General features: G+C 45.1%; 1 protein-coding gene and 1 long non-coding RNA gene across 2 annotated transcripts; one reads left to right on the top strand and one right to left on the bottom strand.

Moving 5' to 3' along the window:
- Positions 1-546: 546 nt before the first annotated feature.
- LOC122215724 lies at positions 547-26,394 on the bottom strand. The gene is made up of 4 exons (XR_006200508.1): positions 26,310-26,394; positions 24,423-24,542; positions 22,885-23,759; positions 547-2,297 (listed from the first exon to the last, which is right to left on the bottom strand). It is a non-coding gene; the product is annotated as an uncharacterized LOC122215724 (long non-coding RNA).
- LOC122215722 (signal-regulatory protein beta-1-like) lies at positions 3,983-24,440 on the top strand. Its single transcript, XM_042931411.1, has 6 exons — positions 3,983-4,124; positions 13,558-13,914; positions 14,605-14,925; positions 15,499-15,825; positions 23,554-23,662; positions 24,186-24,440. The coding sequence occupies exons 1-6, from the start codon at positions 4,055-4,057 to the stop codon at positions 24,187-24,189; spliced, it is 1,188 nt and encodes a 395-aa protein (XP_042787345.1). The 5' UTR covers positions 3,983-4,054; the 3' UTR covers positions 24,190-24,440.
- Positions 26,395-27,049: the final 655 nt, after the last annotated feature.

Here is a 27,049-nt window from a genome sequence, read left to right as displayed (position 1 = left end):
GTGACATAGAAGCCAACATGCTGGTTCCATTACTTTCTGGGAGCATTTCTAGAATCTCTCCACTCCCTTCCTCCAGAAGCCCGTTCCCCCAAGTAAACCAAGTGGAAAACACAGAGGTCAACCAAACAGACTATTCCATCCACATCAGTGATGTGTCACCCAAGGATGGGGGCACCTATTACTATGTGAAGTTAACAACAGAGCATCCTGATGTGGCGTAGATATCTGGTTCAAGCCCCTTGTGTCTGTGAACAGTGAGTACAGCCTGAGAAACTCCATCTCCTAGGTTTATAAAACTAAATTTTTCAAAATCTGAAGCATGTACGAAATCATCACTATGCACTGGATACCGTGGCCCTTCACCCACAAACAACCCTGTAGGCTGGGATTCTATACATGGGTCTTCTTTCAGTCTGGGCCCTGTGCCCACTCTCGAATGAAGCCATGTGACAGACCATGCCCTTTATGATGACCCAACTACCAAAACATGAACACAGGGCCAGAAAAACTCCAAACTCAAAAGATAGTCAACAGGTTAAACACAACTACATGTGTGCACCAAATGGTCCAAAAAGTTGTTAAACTGAGCCTACAAGTCTGTCTGGCCTTCCTGAGGTTTAGGGACAAACCTGAGCTCAAGAATATGCATTGTATCTTTTTTGGCCTACTTCCTGACTCCAAACATAAATCACAGACACTGTAGCCCCATATAATCCTCTGGATTTGGATGGAATCTCAACATGGAGAAAGGTAGCCCCCAAGCTTAGTATCTCCTGAGACAAAACAAAGGGATCCAAAGGCAGGCAGAACCTCTACAAGCCTGCACAATTCCACTCACTCATTTCTAACTGGAATGTCATCGGGGTCTGGTGACAGCTCCCTGAAGGGTCACCACAACACAGTCAAGACATCGATCCCCACACAGGAAATCCACGCGTGGCTGTGGTCTACTCCTATGGCTTCTGGGGAGCCGAGACACCAGCAGGAAGGTTCTTGTGTGTCACCCACTCCCAGGTGTCATTTGGATTAGTTGTCCCAGAGGGGTTGAGTCTCTCTCCTGGCACTTGATCTTTCCATGGTCTGCCCTGGTCTACCCTCAGCTCTGCTGTTCTCTGATTCTCTGAGGACAACCAGTGTTTCCTGCTGCTCAATTTGCATTAATTTCGTCAAATACAGCGTCATTAGGGTGTCCATCTGTTCTTCTGGGAAAACTAGCTTTCCTCAGTAATGTTCTCTCCAAGTCCAATCACATTCCATGCCATCCACTGGCCATGGAACATTCACATCTTTCCCTCAAGCTGAAACATGTGGCTTCCCTGCCAGTCCCCTGCATTGGGCTGTGGTGTCAGTGTAGGGACCACAACCCAGTCTCCCTGCCTTTGGCTTAGTGTTAGCCTATGTCATACTGTGACTTCCTATGAATTCTACTGAAATATATAACATCTTATAGTATTTAACAATCGTGCCATTTTTCCTCATTGTTTTTCCTCATTCTACTGCACAGCTGAAAACCCAGTTGCAAAGAGTTCTAGAAGTCGTTAGATCATGATTTCAGAAGCCAGGAATCATAAATGCATAGAGCCTGAAAGTTGGGGTGTCCGACTAGCACGACAGTAAAACACGCTGTGTCTGGTGTGACCCCAGCTTTGCCACTTGTGACCTTGGGCAGATTACTGAACCTCTCCAAATCCTAGTTCCTTCCTATGTAAAATCTCAGTCTCTTGGAGTCAAAGAGATGTAGAGTCTGTGAATCTTAAAATGTTAGAATTCCCAAATCGTAGAGTGAGTCACCTGACCTGTAGCTTTTTAAATGGTATTTAATGTTCATCTTTGCATCTTACATGGCCAAAGTGGAAAAAAAAAGAGAGAGCAAGATTTTGAGGCTTTCGTCAATCCCATTCATTCTTTTCTGCATGCATTCCTTGATCCGACCATGCATCAAGCATTCATTCACTCGAAGCACACTCTCATTCAGCCATGCATTTACCTATGCAGGAATCTGTTAACAAGTACCTGAATCCTCCTCTGGGACAGACCCTGGGCAGATGACCCATCTCCAGGAATTTCCAGGCTCCCACAGTGGACTTTCTATAGTAATTGCCTGCTTTCTCTGGGCTGTGTCAGTTCCCCTTACAGGGACAATGTTCCAGCTTCACCCTCCTCGGACTTGGTAGCTATACCTGCCATGTGCAGAGATTCTATCCACATTTGAACCAAGCATATGACTGAATCTATTTGTCTCGCTCTGTCAGACGCGTAAGTGCCACTTCTCCAGGGGTGATGTGTTTTCTTGAAAACTGTCAAAAAGCCAATAGAGAAATATAGTGATATATCTTGGAAGTTTGTCATCTGGTGGTGATTCTTTTGGAGAGTAGAACTATTATTCGATTTCTCTCTGTGTATCTATTAATCTAGTATATGGTCTAGGTATAGAAGGACTTCAGTAACTGTTTTCGAGTAAACTATTCAATATTGTAATAACTATGCAATATATACACATATATGAAAAGAATTTCTCCTCTATTCCTTCAACCGTTATCATTTCTGGGATTAATAAACTGGTAAGGAGCCTGTATTTGTGTTAAATCCTTCAATATCAATTTTTAAACACCTGACACAATTAAGTTGCAAATATAAACCAAAAAGATCACACACACACAGGAATATTATTACTCAGCCATCAAAATAAATGAAATCTTGTCATATGCAATGATGTGGATGGAGCTAGATGTATTATGCTAAGCAAAAGAAAGTCAAAGAAAGACAAACACCATATGATTTCACCCATAGGTGGAATTTAAGAAATAATAGCGATGAACATACATGAGTGGAAGGAAAAACAAAGAGAGGGAATAAAAACATGAGAGAGTCTTAATGATAAAGAACAAACTCAAAGTTGATGAAGGAAGGTGGGTTGGGGGTGGGCTAAATGGCTTTGGGGTATTAAGGAAGGCACTTGTTATGATGAGCACTGGGGGTTGAATATAATTGATGAATCACTGAAATCTACCCCTGAAACCAATCTTGCACTGTATGTTAACTAACTACACTTTAAATAAAACTTAAAAAACAAAAAACTACCTTGCCCTATAAACCCCAGGGATAAGTGAACAGCACAGGGAACTACAGTCAACACTATTGGAATAATGTTACATGATGAGAGATAGTGACTATGCATACCATGGTGAGTGTTGCATAATGCATAGAATCGTCGAATTACTGTGTTGTGCACCTAAGACGAACACAGCACTGTATGTCAACCCTAAAAATAAAAATTTTTTAAATATTTCCAAAATAAAATTTGCCCTGGCATGAAAAAAAAAACAACTGGACCCATACATAATACGTATTTGGTCAAGAGATGTTTGAAAAATGTGCCAACGCAACTCAATGTGGAAAGGATAGTCTTTACAACAAATGGTGTTGAAACAATTACATATTCATATGTAGAAAGATGGAGAAGATTCTTGACTGTTTCCTTATAACATAAACGAAACTTAATATTGTCTAAAAAATATTACTTTATCATAATGTGACTATACAGTAAACACAAAAATACTAAGAACAACTTAATATGATCAATGCATCATAGACGTAAATTGAAAGGCTACCTATAAAACTTCTAGAAGAAACTATAGGAAAAAAACAAAACTGAATTTCATGGCCTTGGTTTAGCATAGACATTTTAGATCAGACACAGGAAGCACAATCTATAAAAGAAAACATTGCTCCATTTGACTTCGGTAATCTCTATACCCAACTTGGGGCCTCAAGAGCGGGGAGAGGCCCCGTGCAGGGAGGAAGCATGATCTCTCCCGGGCCTCTCCACTCTCTCTGAAATGTGACAGGATCCCTCACTCAGCAAGGGAGGCCTTCTCTGCCTGACTTCTATTTCACAATCTAGAAGCAGATTGCTAACTCACAGCCACATCACCCCATCATGGGCACTTCCTCTTAATCATGGGAGGAGGCAGGCTTTTCCTCTCTACAGAACAGAGGGCCTATTCTCCCCAGCACACACATTTGCACAGGGCAGGATCCCCAGACCTCTACAATGTCAGCCCCTGCCTCCGGGCCCCATCCTCCTTCGTACCTGCTGCTGCCTCTGCTGTTGGGACTCACAGGTAAGCATCGCCTTGAGGTATAATCCCTGTTCCCTACCTCCTCAACCTCCCCCTATCCCTGGACCTGAAGGGCCTCCACGTAAGGACAGGTGTGCTGTGCAGGGCTGCCACAGAAGGCCAAGGACCGGGTGTCATCTGAGAGCAGGAAATCAGGGATGGGAGCATTGTGTGTATAGATCCATCACCTGAAGCTGGTTACCAGCGATATCCAAACAGCGGGTGCTTTCATCAGCCACAAGGACAAGTGTATGTATTAAATTATTTAATGCTCACAACCCCCCCGCCTGACAGCTAGGACTGTACTCCCGATTGGCAGATGGAGAAACTCAGGCAGAGAGTGGAACTGGCCCAGTGTCACCTACTTAAGTCAGTACAGCTGCCGGGATTCACGTCCAGGCCACCCAGCTCCACGGTTCATTCTTTTCACCGTGTTATGCTTCTTGGCTTCTCGGCGGAGGCTAACTAAACAAACATCAGAAAATACAGAGAGGGAAACAGAAGAAGAGGCATCACTTAGCACACTCCGAGGTCTCCAGAGTTCCAGTTCTGCTGTGTGTCCTCCCAAACTTTGGTTAACGATGTGTTGGGTGATTCCTATGCGCCAAATCTTTTACTGAGCTTTCAACATGTATGACAATTTCATGAAATCCTCAAAGTGATCTGTATGCTAGCATGCTGGGCCACACTTCATGTATACTTGGGGATGCACTTGTGTGTGTACACGTAGGAGTGGGCATGAGGAAGGGTACACACACGGGCGTGTGCACACACACAGGATATTTGAAAGCGCTTTCCTTACTGTTGCCTTCACATCATGTCCACTCTACATGAAATGTACATTGAACACACGTTTGGTTAGCTGCCTCTCAGCTAGTCACCCTCTTTTTCTACTTCTTTAAACTTACTGCTCACTCTCCACCAAGCTCTTAAGGCAAGTAAACTTCTTTCTGGGTGAAACGATGAGAACTTTGTGTATTACTGCCTTGGTGGTCCTCTTCCATGCTGGATCAGAGTGAAGAGGGGAAAGGGGGATACAAGAAGTGGAGATTCCTGCCTATGGGATCTACACCGGTACTTATATCCTGATCCCAATTATCTAGCATCGGCTGATGCCTCCAGGCCTCAGGAAATCTCGTGCATAATCCCTTTCCAATTTCCTGAGCACTCACCCTGTGCCACACACACTTGGAAATGCACGCGTCTGTTATTTCTTAGGATCTTTGTATCCGAGGTAGACATGTTTGTCCCTTAGCTTACAGATAAGAAAAGTAGGCACAGAAAAGTCCAAGGTCACTCAGTGGTGAAGGCAGGGCTATGGTTTGAACTCAGGCAGTCTGAGTCTAGATCTCCCGGATCTAACCATTGCTCTTCTCAAACCCTGTGGCCCCACATCCATCCCTTGAAGTTTGCAGATCTGCCAGTGGGTGTAGGGAAGGCGAGTGTGGGTGAGAGCATGTGTGGTTTGCTTCTCTGGGGCTCTTCTGCTTCCTGGGTATATGCAAATGATTGTTTTCACCAAGACATCTTCATGGGACACTCGGCTTCTCATAATTTCCTGGGAAATTCTCCACCGAAAATAGACTCCAAGTTCTCAGAAAGGGATTGCCCTATGCAAATTCACACGTTGCATAAATATTGACTGGATAACTACAAGGTGCCAAGAACTGTTACATGAGCTTACGGAGTACTGGTTATTAAAAGAGAGAAAGCAGTGGCCCTCGTGGAAGTTATATCATGATGAACAAAAAGACTGGAAACGATAGATATACCAATTAAGCAAATAACACAACATACCAGAAAGCGATGAGTGTTAGAAGAAACACAATAGTACAGCTGGGTAAGAAAATGAGAGACTCTTTAGGGTAGGATGTATTTAAAGAGGCAGCCTGGGGGCACCTGGGTGGCTCAGTCGGTTAAGCGTCGGTTAAGCTCAGATCATGATCTCACACTCCGTGAGTTCGAGCCCCGCGTCAGGCTCTGTGCTGACAGCTCAGAGCCTGGAGCCCGCTTCGGATTCTGTGTCTCCCTCTCTCTCTGCCCCTCCCCCGATCATGCTCTGTCTCTATCTCAAAAATAAATAAAAACATTAAAAAAAAAACTTTTTTTTTTTTAAATAAAGAGGCAGCCTGGGTGGGCATCACTGAGAAGGGAGATTTGAGCAAGATTATGAGAAGGTGGGGGTGTGGGCCATGTGATCTTCTGGAAGAAAAGCCTTCCTGAACAGCATGTGCACATGCCCTGACCCTCCCGCTCTGTTCAAGGATTTGGGCTTTTACTCTGAGTGAAACGGTTGCCATTGCAAAGTTTTGAAGACACAAGTGGCATGATGCGACATGAGTTTTAACTTATTCTAGGATTTGGTTGAGATTAGACTATCACAGGGCATACATAGAAGGAACTAGAGCATTCAAGAGCTTCCCGCATTTGTGCAAACAAGGACATATGGTGTGCACCAAGACAGCAGCCAGGAGAGGAAGGGGAAAGAGGTCAGATTGTGGGTGCATGCAGAAGGGGATCTCCTGATACATAGGGTTTGGGGTGGAAAGAGAGGCTCCCGAGGGTTTGGACCTGAGCGTCTGGGAGACTAAAGGTGCCTCAGCTGAGATGTACAAGGACGTGTTGGAAACTGAGTTCAGTTTGGGATGAGTTAACTGTGAGAAGTTTACCTCTATCAAAGTAAAGTGGTGAATTCACAAAAATAAACTCAAAATGGATAAAGGACTTGAATGTGAGACAGGAAACCATCAAAACCCTAGAGGAGAAGGCAGGAAAAGACCTCTCTGACCTCAGCCGTAGCAATTTCTTACTTGACACATCTCCAAAGGCAAGGGAATTAAAAGCAAAAATGAACTACTGGGACCTTATGAAGATAAAAAGCTTCTGCACAGCAAAGGAAACAACCAACAAAACTAAAAGGCAACCAATGGAATGGGAAAAGATATTTGCAAATGACATATCGGACAAAGGGTTAGTATCCAAAAATCTATAAAGAGCTCACCAAACTCCACACCCGAAAAACAAATAATCCAGTGAAGAAATGGGCAGAAAACATGAATAGACACTTCTCTAAAGAAGACATCCAGATGGCCAACAGGCACATGAAAAGATGCTCAACATCGCTCCTCATCAGGGAAATACAAATCAACACCACACTCAGATATCACCTCATGCCAGTCAGAGTGGCCAAAATGAACCAATCAGGAGACTATAGATGCTGGCAAGGATGTGGAGAAACAGGAACCCTCTTGCACTGTTGGTGGGAATACAAATTGTTGCAGCCGCTCTGGAAAACAGTGTAGAGGTTCCTCAAAAAATTAAAAATAGACCTACCCTATGACCCAGCAATAGCACTGCTAGGAATTTACCCAAGGAATTAGGAGTACTGATGCATAGGGGCACTTGTACCCCAATGTTTATAGCAGCACTCTCAACAATAGCCAAATTATGGAAAGAGCCTAAATGTCCATCAACTGATGAATGGATAAAGAAATTGTGGTTTATATACACAATGGAGTACTACGTGGCAATGAGAAAGAATGAAATATGGCCCTTTGTAGCAACATGGATGGAACTGGAGAGTGTTACGCTAAGTGAATTAAGCCATACAGAGAAAGACAGATACCATATGGTTTCACTCTTATGTGGATCCTGAGAAACTAACAGAAACCCATGGGGGAGGGGAAGGGAAAAAAAAAAGGTTAGAGTGGGAGAGAGCCAAAGCATAAGAGACTGTTAAAAACTGAGAACAAACTGAGGGTTGATGGGGGGTGGGAGGGAAGGGAGGGTGGGTGATGGGTATTGAGGAGGGCACCTTTTGGGATGAGCACTGGGTGTTGCATGGAAACCAATTTGACAATAAACTTCATATATTGAAAAAAAAAAACAAATAAAAGTTGGTGGATTGGTGAACTATAGAGTTCCAGAATTAAAAAAAAAAAAAAAAAAAAAAAAAAAAGAAGTAAAGTGGTGAGTGGCTGGTCAGACATACAAATCCAGAGTTCAAGGGCAAGGCCTGGGCCAGACAAGGAAATATGAGGATTACAGATACACAGATGGCAGAGTTTACACCTCTCCCTGGCTCCTCTTGACCCTCTAATCCCTCTCACCTCCTCCCTCCCCTGTTCCCTCCATTTCCTTCCCCAAGATGCATGCCTATTTCTTCCCATTTGTCTTAGCAGTTCGGCTTCCTGACCCCAACTTTCCTCTCCAGACTTACAGATCAAACCACCTGATGCTCTTGGCACACCCAAGACTTGCCTGTGATAGCATGCACCCTCCTTAGGAGGCATGGTTGGTTTCAAATTGTGCTAAGTGCAGGCTTTTACCAGCTCACACTCTGTACGAGCGAACCACAACTTTTCTCCCTGAGTAGCTAAGAAATAGAAAAGAACACAGGATGTATGTATGTGTGGTTTCCAGTAGCCCTCTCCTCTGATTTATATGCCTGCCTAGTTTTTAGGACACTTCAAAAGGAAGGAAATATTTTGTATTTCTCTATGTCTCGAGAGACTGGCTAGTCACTTAGGCAGTGAAATCCAACTGTAAAGTCTTGGCACTTGCAGTGAAATGAATGCCCCCAAAATGACTGTGTCCCTTCAATGTATAACTCAATGTCCCGACATAGGCCACCTCCCACAACTCTTTTCAGAACACGGAAAAATTTGCAGACTACTATTTCTTTTGTTTAGGTGTTCCCATGGTGCTATGTCCTCCTTCAAGGACATGTTTCTCAAATCTACCAGTCCCTGGAACAATTTTCTTTGTCCTCGGGCCATTTAGTCCAACTCAAAGGCTCTACATGGCGCGATCACCTTCTTTGAAGCCATATTTCTAATTATGCTAAACTACACATCACATAAAATCTACCCTCTCACCACTTTTAAGGGTACAAGCCAGTGGCCTCACATACTTTCACAAAGTTGGGAAGTCAGCACCACTGTGCGTTTCAGGAACTTTTTCAACAACCGAAGCTGACACTTTGCATCCATTAAACAAGAATTCTCCATTCCGTCTTCCCCCACAGCCACTGATAATCTCTATTCTATTTTTTTGTATCTATGAATCTGTCTCTTGTACATACTTCATGTAAGTAGAACCATATGCCTGTCCTTTTGTATTTGGCATATTTCACTTAAAATGATATTTTTTTTTAGGTTGATCCATTGTATAGTACATATCAGACTCTCACTGCTTATTAAGGTTGAATAGAAGTCCAAGTACATCAACACTTTTTATCCACTCATCTATGGATAGATATGAATTTTTTCTGCTACCTTTTGGTTATCATGAAAAATACAGATGCACAAAGATCTGAGTACATACCTGTAATTTGGGGGGTGTTTGCCTAAGAATGGAACATTCTGATCATATGGTAAATTCTATAGTTCAATTTTAGTGAAAACACCAGTTTCCACAGTGACTGCACCATTTTTTATTCCTACCAACGATGTACGATGGTTTCAATTTATCCACAGCTTACCCAATCCTTTTATCCTGATTTTTTATTTTCTTGTATGTATTTTGGTTTTGCTTTATTTTGTTTTTGGTAAAAGCCATTATCAGGGAAAGTGGCATCTCACTGTGGTTTGGATTTTCATTTTTCTAATGACTAGTGATGTCCAACATCTTTTCATGTGCTTACTCACCACTTGAATATCTTATTTGAGGAAATGTCTGTTGGAGTCCTAGGTCCTTTTTCTCAACGGGGCTGTTCATTATTTCGTTGTTGAATTGTACGAGTTCTTTTTATATGCTGGTTATTAATCCTTTCTGAGACATATGCTTTGCAAATATTTCCCCCCATTCTGTGAGTTCTCTTTCACTTTTGATTTTGTCCTCTGCTGCCTGAAAGTTTTGTTTTTTTTTTTTAATTTACTTATTTATTTTAAGAGAGAGAGCACAGAAGTAGGGGAGGGACAGAAAGAGAGAGAGTGACAGACAATGCTAAGCAGGCTCTGCGCCACCAGCACAGAGCCCAATGGAGGGCTTGAATCCATGAACCATGAGATTATTATCTGAGCCTGAGTTAGGCACATACCAGACTGAACCATCCAGGGACCCCTGCAACAATTTTTTTAAATTTTCATTAAGTCCGTTTTAAATATTTCTTAGTTTGTTATGTTTGCTTTTGGTTTCTTATACAATAAATCATTGCCAAATCCAATATCACAATTTTTCCCTACAGTTTTTTCTCTGAAAATTTGTTTGATTTATTGATTTATTGATTTAGCTCTTGTATTTAGGTCCCTTCATCCAATTTGAGCTCATTGTTCTAGATAGAGTACGGTGAGGGTTCAACTTCCTTATTTGGATGTAGATATTCAGTTTTCCCATGTTTCTTTTCATGTTGAAAAGATCACTCTTTCCCCCACTGAGTGGTCTTGGTACTCTTGTTGAAAATCATTTGACCATATATGTGAGGGTTTATTGTTAGGCTCTCCATTCAATTCCATTGCTCTATATCTCTATTCCTTTTCAGTACTGCAGTACTCTAATTATTATACTATGTAGTAGGTTTTTGAATCAAGGAGTATGAGTTTCCCAACTATTTTCTCTTCCAGGATTGTTTGGTGATCTGAGACCCTTGAAACTGCATATGAATTCTAGAATGGGCTTTTCCATTTCTGCAAAAACAAAAACAAAAAACTGCCATGGGAGTTTTGATAACAATTGTATTGAATCTGTAGATCGCTTTAGGTAGTATTGACATCTTAACAATATCAAGTCTTCCAATGCACGAGCAGAGGAAGTTTTTCCATTTATTTATGTCTTCTCTCATTTCTTTCAGCAAAAATGTTTTACACTTTTTGGTGTACAGCCTTTCATCCCCATGAAAACAATTTACTACTAAGTATGATGTTAGTGCAAGTGGAATTGTTTGCTAATTTCCTTTTTGAATTGGTCACCACTCACTTAGAGAAATGCACTTGAGTCTTGACTGTTGATATTGGTTTTGACTGTTGATATTGGTTTTATTTTTCCTCTAGGATTTTATTTAAACTCAAGTTAGTTAACACCCAATGTAGTCTTGGCTTCAGGAGTAAAACCCAGTGATTCATCTCTAACATATGACACCCAGTGCTCATCTCAAAGAGTGATCTCCTTCATGCCCATCACACATTTAACCCATCCCCCCCATCTCTCTCCCCTCCAGCAACCTTCAGTATGTTCTCTGTATTTAAGAGTCTCTTATGGTTTGCCTCCCTCTCTCTTTTTATCTCATTTTTCCTTCCCTTCCCCTATGTTCATCTGTTGAGTTTCTCAAATTCCACGTGTGAGTGAGCTCATTTGGTATCTGTCTTTGTCTGACTTATTTCACTTAGCATAATACCCTCTAGTTCCATCCATGTCGTCACAAATGGCAAGATTTCATTCTTTTTTTATTTAAATATAATTTATTGTCAAATTGGTTTCCATACAACGCCCAGTGTTCATCCAACAAGTGTCCATATTCATATACATTGTATTATAGTATTTACTATGTATATTGTATGTTACTATATAGTATATATATTAGTGTATTATATGTATATAGTATTATATACATTGCATGTATGTATGTATGTGTGTGTGTGTGTGTGTGTATACACATACCACATCTTCTTTATCCATTCATCAGTTGATGGATACTTTGGCTCTTTCTATAATTTGCCTATTGTTGACAGTGCTGCTATAAACATTGGGATTCATAAGCCCCTTTGATTCAGCATTTTTGTATCCTTTGGATAAATACCTAGTAGTGCAATTTCTGGGTCATAAGGTAGTGCTATGATTAATTTTTTTTAGGTACCTCCATATTGTTTTCTAAGGTGGCCACACCAGTCTGGATTCCCACTGACAGTGCAAAAGGGTTCCCCTCTGTTGTTTTTTTTTTTCACATTGTATTTATATATAGCATAGAGATACTACTCCTTTTTATTTCCTTCATTCTGCTACCTTCTGATTTATTTTTCCTCTTCTTTATCTGATTTCTCAAGGTCCGTAGTTGTTAACTGAATTGTGATCTTTCCTCTCTTTAAATGTAGGCATTACAGCCATAAATTTCCCTCTAGAGTTGCTTTCACTGCAGACTGTAGTTTGGGGAAGTTGTGTTTCCATTTTCATTCATCTCAAGGTGTTCTCTAAATTCCCTTGTGATTCCTTTTGGCTTAAGTTTTTATTTTTTAAGAATGAGTTGTTTTATTTCTATAAATTTGAGAATGTCCAGTTTCTGGTTTTGTTTTTGATTTCTCATTTTATTTCACAAACTATTTCACCAGTTCACTGCTTGAAAAGACTTTCTTCCAGATTCCAGTAAGTTGCCTGCCTCTTAGCCTGTATAACAATGGCTGATACAAAGGTTTTTTATAGTAACTGGTTTCTGTAATAGTCTGGGGATACATATGTGGTAAAAAGAACAACATCCTTCAAAGAAGTCCATATTATAATACCCAGAGCCTGTGAATAGTTTTCTCTTACATGGCAAAAGAGATTTTGCAGAAGTGATTAACTCAAGACTATTAAATGGGGAGATTATCCGAGATTATCAAAGTGGTCCAAATATATTCACAAGAGTCCTTATAAGAATGAGGCATGGAAATCAAAGTTAAAGAAGGACAGGTGACAAGAAAGGCAAGAATCTGGAGTGATTGGAAGATGGGAAACCAAGAGAAAAAGATTGTGGGCAGCTTCTAGAATTTGGAAAGACAAAGACAATAACTCCAGAAGAAACGCAGCTCAGTTGACCCTTGATTTTAACCCAGCAACACCAATTTTGGACTTCTGACCTCAAGAATTGTAAGATAATAAACTTCCGTAGGTTTTGGCATTAAGTTTTTAAAAGTGTTGCAATAGCATTCAGAAACTAAAATGATTACGATATGAGGGGGAAAAAACCACATATTTTTGAATGTTTTACTTCTTATGAAACTACATGCTTATGGTGTGTTTAAAGCTCTGCCCATCACTGTCTCTCAAGCATCCAGGCTGCTGGGACAGACCCCAGCATGTGCACGTGCTTGTGAAGGAGGGAAGTTGATCCATAGAGCTTCCAGAAGTTAAACACACAGCCCAGAAACTACATCCATCACTTCCTCTCACACACAATGGTCTAAAGAAGTCTCACGGCCCCACCTAATGCAAGAGACCAGAAAGTGTAACACCCCAAGGGGCCAGAACACAGACAAGCAGGATCATTTGGCAAAGCACGACGCTTTCAGAGAGGGCTGGGGCCGTCCGCCTGCCGTGTGCCACATCACCGAATCTCTCTGTGTTTTGCTTTCCTCGTCTGTAACAGGGTCCCATGTGACAGGCTCATTGCGAGGGCTACATGCCATGTACACACAGCGTGCTGGGCTCAAGGTGTGCACTCAGTGAAAGCTGTTGTGGATAAACACTTGCGCGGACGGACAGGATCGCACAAGGATGCTAAATAGCTGTTTTGTTCTCCCCCCAGGTGTGGCAGGTGAGGCGGAACTGCAGGTGATCCAGCCCGAGAAGTCGGTGTCTGTGGCGGCCGGACGGACGGCCACTCTTCACTGCACCGTGACCTCCCTGCAGCCCGCTGGGAAGGTCGAGTGGTTCAGGGGCACAGGGCCAGGCCGGGAGTTAATCTTCAGTTTCAGAGGAGACCCTCACTCCCCTCGAGTAACAAATGTTTCAGACGCCACAAGGAGAAACAACCTGGACTTTTCCATCCGCATCAGTAACATCACCCCAGAAGACATGGGAACCTACTACTGTGTGAAGTTCCAGAAAGGGAACCCCGATGTGGAGTTTAAGTCTGGACCAGGCACCCAGGTCACCGTGAGCGGTGAGTATCGCTCCGTCCCCTGGTTGTGACAAGTCAATAAGAATGCCCTCCACTGTCTGAGCAGCAGATAAGGATCAGGTGCTGTTATGGGTGCCCCTGAATCAGCCCCTTCCACAGATCACGAAAGTTGAGGCCTGGAGAGGCCTTGCTATTTGCTGAAGACACCACGGCTGATAAACGGTGGGAAAATCTGGAACCGCGGTCTGCAGGTTCCCAGCTCTTCCTTTTTTCAATCCTGACCAGCCCTCTGGTTCCCAGGATGAGAGACTGAAAGTCTGGGAGACATGCTAGTCACAAGGCCCATCCTCACATCTGCCTCCAAATAGCACTCATGTCGATGTGTCCGGAATCCTCCACACTCGGCATTTACTAAGCACCTGCTATGTGCAAGCTCTGTTCTGGGTACTGTAGGAGGAGGAGGTGGAGACCGAGAGTGACACCCACCAGAAATGTCCTTCCTGTGCCCAGATTGGTGGGAAGTCCCCTGGCAGAGAAGACAAGGGGGACTTTGAACTGAGGCTGGAATTGCACGCGGGCCCTGCCCCTGACTCAGTCTCCGACACCGCCCTCCCAACACTATCAGCAGGGCTAAAACATAACCCATGCGAGGGTTCTGCACAGTGTCACATACCTGTCGTTGCTGAGGATGACCAGAGTCATGCTTACTGCTCGTAAATGCTCCTCTTGTAGCCAAACCCTCTCCCCCCGTGGTGTCGGGCCCCACGGCCAGGGCCACACCTGAGCAGACTGTGAGCTTCACCTGCGAGTCCCACGGCTTCTCCCCCAGAAACGTCACCCTGAAATGGTTCAAAAACGGGAATGAGCTGGCAGCCTCCCAGACCACCGTGGACCCAGAGGGAGACAGCGCTTCCTACAGCATCTTCAGCACAGCCAGGCTGCCGCTGGCCCCGGGGGACGTTCGCTCCCAGGTCATCTGCGAGGTGGCCCACGTGACCCTGCAGGGGGGCCCTCCTCTTCGTGGGGCTGCCAACTTGTCCGAGACCCTCCGAGGTAGATGCCCGTCACCCCCGGCCCAAGCCCAGCTCCGGCCCCCAAGCCTCCCAGCCTGCCCCTCCCCCACTCCATGCTCCCAGCCTTCCATCCCCTGGAACCTGCCTCCTGACAGACCCTCCCAACCACCGGGCACCCAGGGGTACCGTCACCTCCTCCTGTTTTAACGGCAGTTCGGGTGAACACCTACCGTGCTAGGTAGTTCGATTTACTTTCCCAGAGCCACTCCAATTATTGAGCACCTACTGTAATCCAGTCACTGTGTGCTTGGTGATTTCATGGATTTTGCTAGTTATTTGATTCCAACTGCACGCTGGGGGCTGCGTATTTCGATTTCACTCATCATTACCCTAATAGGAGCTACCAGTCCTTGAGCACCTACTGTGTACTGGGCACTGTGCTTAGGGATTTCACTCGCATGCAAAGCCTACCCTCAGTGTTTGAGCACCAGCTGTATGCCTAGCACTGATCTGGGTGATTCCCTTGCTACGTGGGGGGAGCTAAGTTCTCGAGCCCCTCCCCGGTGATGTGTCTGTTCCATGAGGTCAGAGCTTCTGCTCTGTGCTGTTTCAGTTCCACCCACCTTGGAGGTTACCCAGCAACCCGTGACAGGGGACCAGGTGATGGTCATTTGCCAAGTGAAGAAGTTCTACCCCCAGCGCCTCCAGCTGACTTGGTTGGAGAACAACATATCCAAAACAGAAACTACCTTTAGCCTCATAGAGAACAAGGATGGGACCTTCAACTGGACGAGCTTGTTCCTGGTGAATTTATCTACCCACACAGAGGATGTGGTGCTCACCTGCCAGGTGCAGCATCATGGGCAGCAGGCAGTCACCAAAAGGCATATACTCAAGACCTCTGGCTACACCAAGGACCAGTGCACAGATGGAAACTCGAGTGAGCCTTGATGTCAACTAATCTGGCATTTAATTTTATATTTTCTTTTTTCATGGTAAAGTAGTTATTCATGCTCATTATAGAATAATCTAGAAGTCTATAGATACGAAGTAGAAATTTGCTGTGAGGTCCGGGACTTCCCCCAAAGCCCACATTCCAAGAATGACCACTGGTAAGAGTCTGGTACAGATCTCTTTAGATCTTTTGACATAACCACGCATTAGAGAAAGAAACAACAGAGGGAGGGAGATGATCTTGTTGCTAGGGTCTGCCTCCTGCTCCTTCACCTGACAGGGATTAAGTCACCATGCCAGGCCAGCCACCCCCTCCTCCCGATCTTTCTTACCCGCCTATTCTATATTCCTTCAGAACATTCTATTGTCACCCCAGCAAATGTCTGCATCCACCACTCTGAAATTCTGGAAGAAAGTCCAGAGGACCTGGAGTTTCCGGTTTTCTGTTTTTATAAAGAAATCTTTTTTAAGTTTATTGATTTATTTTCAGAGAGAGAGAGAGAGAGAGTCCCTGAGGACAGGGACCACCAGCCTGTAGAACAAACACGTATTAGATATAGCAACTGGTCATTGTCCCAAGGACCTACAGAGTCCCCCTTTTATGACCGAAGTATATCTCATTTCTCTCTCATGTAACATCAGGAGCAGGTGGAGCCAGGATTCAAGGAGTCTTTGCTCCAAAAGACCTTTCAAAGGCCCATGTTCCTTCTATATGCACTATGACATCACTGTCACTGCTGGGTCAACAATGGGTCACTGAGTGTCCATGTCTCCCAACTGGGAGAGTATAGATAGGAACAGGAAAACAAATAACTTCTTTCAAAACTAGAGGTATACAGAAGTTGCAGAATTGTGTCCACTAATGACTTAGTCATGGATGCACATCCAGTTGCAAATAGAGTCCATAATTATGTAGTCATGTGACTAATGACATTGGCTTTTCTACAAAACCAATATACCATTAGACACTTCATAAAATAATTTCCTACTATCATCTAAAATGGGGTCTATATTCGGATTTTCAAAAATTTCTTCTGTAACTTTATTTTGTGCACCTAGCTTGGTTTTAATTCATCTGTAAATGCTTGGAAGAACTTTCCTGTGAAACCACCTAGGCCTCCACAATTCTTTTTTTGACTTGAAAATAATTTGAATGGCTACTCAGATTCATCATTTTATATAGGATGCTTGGGGGCCCGCTGTGCTTTTGAGGAGTTTGGTCCATTTTCTCTGAATTATCAAATTTCTTCCCACAGAGTTGCTCATAATATTACCTTGATAGCCTGTTGATGTCTGTAGGGTCTGTAGTGACATGCTGTTTCATTCTTGATATAATGTGTTATTTTTCATATTTTTCACTGTCAAAATTGCTAGAAGATTTTCAATTTTATTGGTCTTTTCAAAGAACCCACTTTTTAAAAAATTTTTTTATTTTTTAAAATTGACATCCAAGTTAGTTAGCATATAGCACAACACTGATTTCAGGAGTAGATTCCTTAGTGCCCCTTACCCATGTAGTCCATGACCCCTCCCACAACCCCTCCAGTAACCCTTAGTTTGTTCTCCATATTTATGAGTCTCTTCTGTTTTGTTCCTCTCACTGTTTTTACATTATTTTTGTTTCCCTTCCCTTATGTTCATCTGTTCTCTCTTAAAGTCCTCATATGAGTGAAGTCATATGATTTTTGTCTTTCTCTGACTAATTTCACTTAGCATAATACCCTCCAGTTCCATCCATGTAGTTGCAAATGGCAAGATTTCATTCTTTTTGATTGCCGAGTAATTCTCCATTGTATAGATATACCACATCTTCTTTATCCATTCATCCATCGATGGACATTTGGGCTCTTTCCATATTTTGGCTATTGTTGATAGTGCTGCTATAAACATGGGGGTGCATGTTGTCCCTTCGAAACAGCACATCTGTATCCCGTGGATAAATGCCTAGTAGTGCAATTGCTGGGTCGTAGGGTAGTTCTATTTTGAGTTTTTTGAGGAACCTCCATACTGTTTTCCAGAATGGCTGTACCAGTTTGCATTCCCACCAGCAGTGCAAAAGAGATCCTTTTTCTCTGCATCCTCGCCAACATCTGTTGTTGCTTGTGTTGTTAATGTTAGCCATTCTGACAGGTGTGAGGTGGTATCTCATTGTGGTTTTGATTTTATTTCCCTGATGAGGAGTGATGTGGAGGATTTTTTCATGTGTCGGTCAAAGAACCCACTTTTGTTTCAGTGATTTTCTCAATTGTTTCTGTTTGCAATTTCATTGCTTTTTCTCCTCTTTTTTTTTCCTTCACTTTCTTTGAGTTGATTTTGTTCCTCCTCATTTTTTGAAATTTGAACTGAGATTTTTTTTGTCTAATTTAAATTCCAGTTAGTTAACATACAGTGTAATACTGGTTTCAGGAGTAAAATTCAGTGATTCATCACTTACATATAATACCGAGTGCTCAACACTGGTACCCTCCTTGATACACATCACTCTTCCAGCACATTCCCCACCTCCCTCCATCGACCCTTGGGTTATTCTCTACCATTAGGAGTCTCTTGTGGTTTGTTCCCTCTCTCTCTTTTCCCCTCTTCCCGTATGTGCATTTGTTTTGGTTCTTAAATTCCATGCGTGAGTGAAATCATATGGCCTTTGTCCTTCTCTGACTGACTTCTTTCCCTTAGCATAATACACTCCAGCTCCATCCATGTTGTTGCAAATGGCAAGATTTCTTTCTTTTTGATTGCTGAGTACTTTTCCACTGTGTATACATATGTATATATATACACACACACACACATATGTGTATATTTATATACATATATATATACATATATATACATATACATACATATACACATATATACATATATATACATATACATACATATACATATATATATATATATATATATATATATATATATATATATTCCACGACTTTACTCATTCACCAGTCAATGGACATTTGGGCTCTTACCATTGTTTGGCTATTGTTGATAATGTTGCTATAAACATTGGGGTGCATGTATCCCTTTGAATCTGTATCTTAGGGTCCTCTGGGTAAGTACCTAGTAGTGCAATTGCTGGGTCATAGTATAGTTCTATTTTTAACTTTTTGAGGAACCTCCATACTGTTCTCCAGGGTGGCTGCACCAGTCTGCATTCCCACCAACAGTGCAAGAGCGTTCCCCGTTCTCCGAATCCCCGCCAACAACTGTTGTCACTTGTGTTAGCAATTCTGACAGAGTGAGGTAGCTTCTCGTTGGAGTTTTGATTTGTATTTCTCTGATGATGAGTGACGTTGAGCATCTTTTCATGTGTCTGTTAGTCATCTGGATGTCTTGTTTGGAAAAGTGTCTATTAGTGCCTTCTGCCCATTGTTGGTTTGTTTTTAATTCAAGTTAGTTAACATACAATGTAGTCTTGGCTTCAGGAGTAGAACCCAGTGATTCATCTCTTACAGATGACACCCAGTGCTTATCCCCAAAAGTTCTCTCCTTAATGCCCATTACCACTAGCTCATCCCCCCACCCACCTCCCCAACAGCAACCCTCAGTTTGTTCTATGTATTTAAAAGTCTCATTTGGTTCCCCCATTTCTTCACTGGATTGCTTCTTTGGAAACTGAGATTGATGCTAGACTTTTGAGTGTCACACCTTGGCCTGCTTCTGTTTCCAGGGATTCAGGCACGTGAAGCCAGGGTACCTAAGCTGTGTTCTTCCTCCAATCTGCTGACATTTAACTGCCTGCCTTCCTCCTCCACCTTTCAGAGTCCTCCTATGCTTGGACCTCATGCCATTTCCAGGGGTCAGGCATGCACTCAACCAGGAGACAAGTCCACAGCATCTCATCTTGACAAGCCTGGGTTTGGTTTTTAGACTTCTGTCTTACACTGGGGCACACACGAGGGCTGTTACTTCTGGTATTTCTAGCGTGCCTTAACTGGCAAGCTTGTTAGTGTGCTAAGGCTGCAAATAGGATTTTAAGGTTGGCTAAGCTGGCAGGCCAGAGCCAAGTGTAAGATGTTTCTGTGACCCTACGCACCAGGATGCCACTCCATGGACGTCCCAGGGCTCTGGCCACTGCCTTTCCGGGTCCAGTGCGTCTGATGTAAAGATACACATCTTTTGGTCAATGGTATTGAGGTGTTTTATGATAGTCCTAGCTTAATGGACCTCCTTTCTCTCAATATAGCATGACCACGTGTGTTGCTGAGGCCTGGGGTTGGCTGGCTCTGTTTGGACAGAGATTCTGAGTCCTCTGATCTTTCTGGGTCTTCTTCAGGATGCCAAGTTTGCCTGCCCCATTTTTCCATCTTCCTTCACCGCTCAATTATGACACAGCACCTCTTCCTTCTTGTTTGCCTTTCCCTCCTTGAAGTATCCATTTTAAATCATGCCTCTCCCTTTTACTCCCATCTGCCCTTTTGAATGTCCCTGTCTCCTGGGGCGCCTGGGTGGCTCAGTCGGTTAAGCGTCCGACTCTTCATTTCAGCTCAGGTTCATAATCTCACGGCTCATGGGTTCAAGCCCATATCGGCCTCAACGCTGGCAGTGCAGAGCTGGCTTGGGATTCTCTGTCTCCCTACTCTCTGCCCCTCCTCTGCTCGCTCTCTCTCTCTCTGTCTCTCAAAATGAATAAATATTTAAAAATAAATAAAATAAAACGCCCCTGCCTCCTGATCTTAGGTTCCTACTGCTGTTGTGATAACTGGCACATGCTTAGTGACTTAAAACAACCCACATTCATTATCTTCCATTTCTAGTGTGGAATGTCTAAAATGGGTGGCTGGGCTGCGTTCCTTCTGGGGGCTCTCAGGGAGAGTCTGTGTCCTTGCTGTTCTAGCTCCTAGTGGCAGCTCCACTCCTTGGCCAAGGGCCCCGCATCCTCTGACCTCTGCTGTGGTCCTCACATGTCCTGCTCCCAATCTCTGCGTGCCTCCTACGCTTGTAAGGGTTTCGGTAATTAAGTTGGCTCCACTCCAATAGTCCCAGATAATGACCCACTCAAGACGTTAGCTAATTACCACACAGTCGTTCTTGCCACGTAAGGTACCACATATTCACAGACTCTGGAGGTTCAGGGCCAACCCTTTTAAGTCAAGCACACTTTGAAACCCATTCCTAAGATCTGTGTCCTGATGGGCAGGACACATTAAAATATTTTCTGATTTCAGGGCGCCTGGGTGGCTCAGTCGGTTAAGCATCTGACTTCGGCTCAGGTCATGATCTCACCGGCTTGTGGGTTCGAGCCCCACATCGGGCTCTGTGCTGGCAGCTCAGAGCCTGGAGCCTGCTTTGGGTTCTGGGTCTCCCTCTCTCTCTCTCTCCGCCCCTCCCCTGCTCACACTCTGTCTCTCTCAAAAATAAATAAACATTAAAAAAATTTCTAATTTCAGCTGGATTTAATATTGGCTGTGGTATTTCCATAACTCTCAGGCTCCTTGACTCGCTGCCCCTTGCTTCACCTGCCCTTTTCCTGTGGCTGGTGAGGGTAGGAGGACAGCGGTGTAAGTGACTGAGCTTTTGGATTTGGTGAATTTTCTCTTTTCTCTCCCAGAGATTTTGAAGGTTGGGCATTGTCTTCAAGGGCTATTGAGAACCAGATTTCCATAGAATTTACTGTCCTTTTATTCTTTTTCCTTTGGGTTTAGAAGTTCTATTTGGAGATGAGTAACTAAGGTGCTGCCTTGTCCTCAGCAGACACAAGTGCCCTGAGGGCTTTGAATGCCCTGTCTCCAAAGTCCCTATCCCACATCTCAGTATCTGTCTCCCATCGTTCCCCATCACGGCCCTGTTCTGGCAAAGCAGGTGCACTGAAGCTGAGAATCCAATCTTCTCTAGTGCAGATGCTCTTGTGGTGATGGTGGACCCAATTACGTCCTTAGCTTTTTTCTTCCCTCCGGCTCTAGGAGATGTGAGTCTACAATGTTGCCCGGATGTCCTCTTTCACACTTGACCTTTCAGGTGTGATTCACTGGTCTTAGTTTGCATCGTCTTTCTCTGAAAGGCATCAGCCCAGCAACACCCATCCAATCCCATAGTTCCTGTAATTCCCAACTCATTTCCAGATTGCCAGGGTACTCCCATCCTCTGCTCACATCATCCCAGGTCACCACTGTGAGGTTTTAGCAGTGACAATATCAGGGACAGCTGGGCCCTACCCCTGCCCCGCCACCCACCAGGCTGAGGACCTCTTGGCCAGTCAGCTGACTGAGACCCGGGTCTGTCTCTGCACCTTAGAGCTGGGTTTCCAGAACCTTCCCAGACAAACTCCGCAGGTCACCTGCCTTGGGAAGCAGCCTCTAAGATATACGAGAAGGGGGATAGCTCACTGTGGAGCGCTGCCCGATTCACATGCATGTGAGACAGGGAAGGAGGCAAGACTGGCAAAAGGAGATAGTGAACACAAGGCAGCACAGAAGAGTCATACTTGGACGAGCCGGATGCTATTTTTGACTTTTTAAAATGGAGCGGAGGGGCGAAACCTCTGTACCTGCTCTTCCTCCAGGCCTCTGCTGCAGGCTGCCCTCTAGAAGCAGGTGCAAACATGGGCAATGCACCTCTTTCAACTGAGTATAAGTGCAGAAGGCCACCCAGCTGGGACCTGCCATCCCCCAACACACCAAGGGTAAAAATGATGGGTCACCGCTCCTACCTCTAAGATTATTCCATATATTTCAAAAACTCATTTGAATTTTTTTTATTCTTTAATGTTTATTTATTGTTGAGAGAGAGACAGAGACAGAGAGAGAGAAAGAGAGAGCATGCACAAGTGAGGGAGAGGCAGAGAGAGAGGGAGACACAGAATCCGAAGCAGGCTCCAGGCTCTGAGCTGTCAGCACAGAGCCCGACGCAGGGATCAAACCCACAAACCATGAGATCATAACCTGAGCAGAAGTCACATGCTTAACCAACTGAGCTACCCTGGCTCCCCTTAACTTGAATTTCTTGATGCAAATCTAAGAGCAAAACCAGTCATTATAAAAAGGCAAAGAATCTGCAGCTATGCATCCAGATACAATGATCTATGTCCAACAGAAAGATATCCTACCTGATGCTGGCACTGGGGTCCAGGTGGGCTGGATGGTGTTTGAAAGCCCTCCTGAGAGTCTCCTTGCCTCCCTCAGGTGTTGTCCAGCCAGCAGGTCTCGTGAGGTCAGGGCACTCTGAGAGCTCCCTCAGCACGTGAGAACATCGAGGCCTGAGTGTGGAACAAGCTGGGCAGACTTGCACCTCGGTCACCACGACACTGTCCTCACTGTACTCGAGGCTGGGCTGATATTCGTTTCTATGACCCTGAAAGGTTGAACGCGTCCTGGTCCAAAGACAAGGTCGCAGATCCATCCTACGGGACAGCAGTGAATGATTTCCCACTCATCCGATGACCCTCCGTAAACTATGAGCCTGTTCCCTTCTCAGAAAGAGAGCGTCAGACATGCCCCATTGGGTGTGGGGACAAGTCAGTAAAGCCCACTTGCGTGTTGTGGAGTTCTCTTTGTCTCCACCCCTTCCCTCAGGAAGGACACCCGGTAGCCTGAGAGGGGGTGAGCGAGATGAGGTACTTCTTATTCTGAATTCTGCCTCGAGCTTCTCCCAGGGGAAATTCATGAGCTTCAGAGCATTGATGGGACCAGGTCTCCTCAGATGGAGTAAGTGGAGGCCCCTGGGAGTGGACTCCTGGATCCCTCTCTGATGCTGCCTCCTGTCCCTTCATTTCCAGATCGAGAACTGTCCACTCCACTCCTGGTGGCTCTCTTCCTGGGCCCCAAGCTGCTGCTGCTCGTCTCTGTCTCTGCCATCTATGGCCACAGGAAGCAATGGATTCACTGGTGAGATATGGACAAGGAGGGCAGGGCCAGGTCAGTCCCAGAAGGAGCCAGGTCAGTGGAAGGGGCAGCCCACAGGTCACACAGGGTCAGCGCCCACCTGGGATAAAGAGCAGATGATACACCTTTCTCAAAACCCTCAGGAACTTCGGGGATCCCTCTGGGAGGTTCCCAACTCCCAGAAAGTGTGTGGGGTCCTGCAGGAAGTGGGGGAGGGGGTTCAAGGGTTGTCAAAAGATATGCACAGAGTCTTAGGGCTTCTGGTAAGGAAGTGGGCAGAGAGGCTGAATGAGGGCCACCTGGGTGGGATGATCCCTTGGAGAGCATCTCTCGAGTATTTGGGCACTAGGAGTCCACAGGAATGCTGTGGAATGCTGACGGGTGCCCTCTGGCCGCTCTGAGGACAGCTCCCGCTCTGACCCTCCGTGGGACAGACTGGAGAGGATGGGAAAGGGGGATCAGGACCTAGGGAGGAAGGCTGAGGAGGCACAGTCCATGTCAGGGACCGCCTGTCCTCTCACTACAGGTGACCCAGGAGGAAAATAGCACCGAGGACATAGGAGACACGTGGAGAACATTTCTGGAATGATGAGCAGATAATGAAATGTGAACATGGGTCCACGGCTCCTTCCTTCCTCCCCTGCTACATGCCATCCTCAGTCTCTGCTGCCTCCTTCCTTCCCTGAGGGGCCCAGCCTAAGACAAGGAACAACTAGAAGCTTCCACAACCCTGCCCCAGATGCCTGCTTCCCCAGAGACCCACCTGCCCACAGTTCCTGCTGCTCCTCTCCCAGTCCTTGATGCCCCCAGAGCTGGTCTTCATACCTGGTCCTGAGCAGGGACCATGGGAACGTGCTCTGGAAACTGACAGACGGGTATCTTCCTAGAATGTGAGAAACAAGTCACGTGTACGTGTACCAGGCTATCTCTCATCCATTTCCTGGGGACCGTGGCCATTAAGTACACACTCAAGGCCGTGCTCTCATGGGCCATTCCTGCCAACCCCCAGACTCGCCAGCCTCAGTGAGGTTCTCCAATGCCTCCTGAATGCAAACGAATCCCATCCTGGGTGGAAAAGAGAAATGATTCTCCTTCCCCTTTGCCTACATGTCCTTCTACTCAAAGTAGAGAGAAGTTTCCTTCCTCTCCCTGTCACGGGGACACCAGCTCCCCACTCAGCTTCATCTTTCCTGATCGTGTATAGGTGCTGGCAGTCCAGAAACCTGGACCCTTCCCTGGTTTCCTTCTTTATACCCCGTGTTCAATTCTGCCTTCATAATGCTATGTCCAGTGGTGACATGGTAAATGTTCAACAATCCATGCTCAGAAAGAAAAAGAAGCCTGATTTGTAGTGCTTGTCCACTTCTGCGGTGACTACAGTCCCAATGCGGCCAATTTCAAGCTGCCAACAGTGGAACAACTAGCTTGCAAAATTCTTGGAAAGCTCTCAGGAGCGAGGGCAAGCCTCCTCCCGTCCACCAGGGAGCTCCACCCAGCACCTGCACACTGCTCGCTCCCGGGCTGCCCCCTGGTCCCGGCCACCAGCATCCCTTCCTGGACCATTGCCACCTCCCTAACAGACTCTCCGGGTTCCGCCACAGTGATCCTATGGAAATGGAGGTCAAATTGTCTCCCTTCTGTGCACGGCTCAGTCTCTCCCCCTTTCAAGCTCTGCTGATATGTCCCTTTACGAGAAGCACCTTCCAAAAGCCACCCCATGTAAAATACCAATTCCACTCTCACTCTGTGTTTTCACAGCTCATACCCAAACTGAGCTGTTTCCCTAAAACTTACGATCAGCTGACACGATAAACAAGGCAGTGCTCGCTCTGCACGGTGATGCAGGACCCAAGCAATGACGGCACAGCAGAAACCACGCGAAGCGATCTCAATAATCACTGGGAAGCATAACAATTTTCTGTGCCCTTGAAAAACTTTTTTCAACACATCGGAAGCCCACCAACTGTCAGTTAGGAATGTATCGGGACATAAAAAAACAGTGAAACTATTATTCACTTGGTATACGGGCTTTTGAAATATTAGAAATGTTGAAAAGGGAAGAGTTTTATTTGTTTGCAAAGACTTATCAAGAGTAGTTTGCAGAGGGCCTGCCTTCCTCTGACGGCACAGTTTCCCATATAGAGCAAGCGTCTGGATTATCTCCCTTCTTTCTCACTTGGGATCAGCTTCCAACACTCCACCCTTGGCACTTCCGATGCTGTGAAATCTTTACAACATTAATGTGAATATTTGCTGGCATCACTTCGTCCGGGACATTGTCACCCTACCTTCCTCCCCCACTTTCCTCAGCGACGTGGTAAGTTTATCCTCACTCTCCTCCTCTGGCTGCATATCTGGATGCTTGGGAACAGTATCCCGGGCCGCATTCCCATGAGGGTCTCTGTGCCTTCATGAACCCCACTCCCATTGGGTTTGAACTTCCCCTCCAACCCTCTCGTTTCTCCACTGCACTGTCTGCCTTGGGCCCATTCCCTTTTTGCCATCACTCACTTTTGCACAATGTCACCCAGGTTCATCGCCGGGAGACCAGGAGACAACACGACCACCTGCTCTGCTGCTGTGGTAAACCGAGTGACAGAGTCACAGTGATCAACCCCTGTGGGCTTTGAAAGACGTGATGCTGACTTACCGTAATGTGCATCTGTTAGTTACGTAGGGACCTGCGGCTAAAGAAGACCCGGCGAGAAGGTTTATACTTCATGCAATTGTCCGTGGTAAATTCCCTGGGGTAAATAAAACTGGAAGCGTGTGTCGAAGGACTGGCTGACATTTGTGCACATCGACACCATACGAAGCGAGAACTGCCTCCGTGTGTTCGTCTCTTCCGCAAGGAGGACGTCGACTCTGACAGAGAAGGGCCTCTGTGTCCTCAGTTCCCAGAACAACGACCGCCACGTCTTAAGCCATCGCATTACAAAATAAATAAATTAGTGACTACTTCACGGAGGACCTCACTTTCTACTAGATGTCAGATTTTAAAATGAAATTGTTCTTTATTGAATCAGCTGGTGCACGTATCCAAAACCATTCTGTTAAACGCTGCTCTGTCTTCTTTGTGTTTTAATATTATATCATAACATCCTCCAGGAGGCAAGCGAGCGGATTTTCAGGAAACAAAACAGTAAAGCACAGGAACCACCGGGAAGAGCCCCCAGGGGCCAAAGCTGCAAGAGTCTGAGCAAAAAATAAGTAAAGTCGTACCTGGTTCCGGTGTGGCCTGAATGTTGGTGTCCCCATAAAATTCGCGTGTTAGAATCCCTCTGGTCCACATGATGGTGTTAGAAGGGGGGGGGGGGGGGGGGGGGGGGGGGCTCTTGAAAGTGAGTAGGTCATGAGTGTTCCACCCTCATGAATGGGATCAGTCTTATA

The sequence above is a fragment of the Panthera leo genome, chromosome A3 (genome assembly GCF_018350215.1).
Source record: "Panthera leo isolate Ple1 chromosome A3, P.leo_Ple1_pat1.1, whole genome shotgun sequence".
NCBI lineage: Eukaryota > Metazoa > Chordata > Mammalia > Carnivora > Felidae > Panthera > Panthera leo.
Note: the sequence above shows the minus strand (reverse complement) of the source record. Positions and strands in the feature narration are given on the sequence as shown.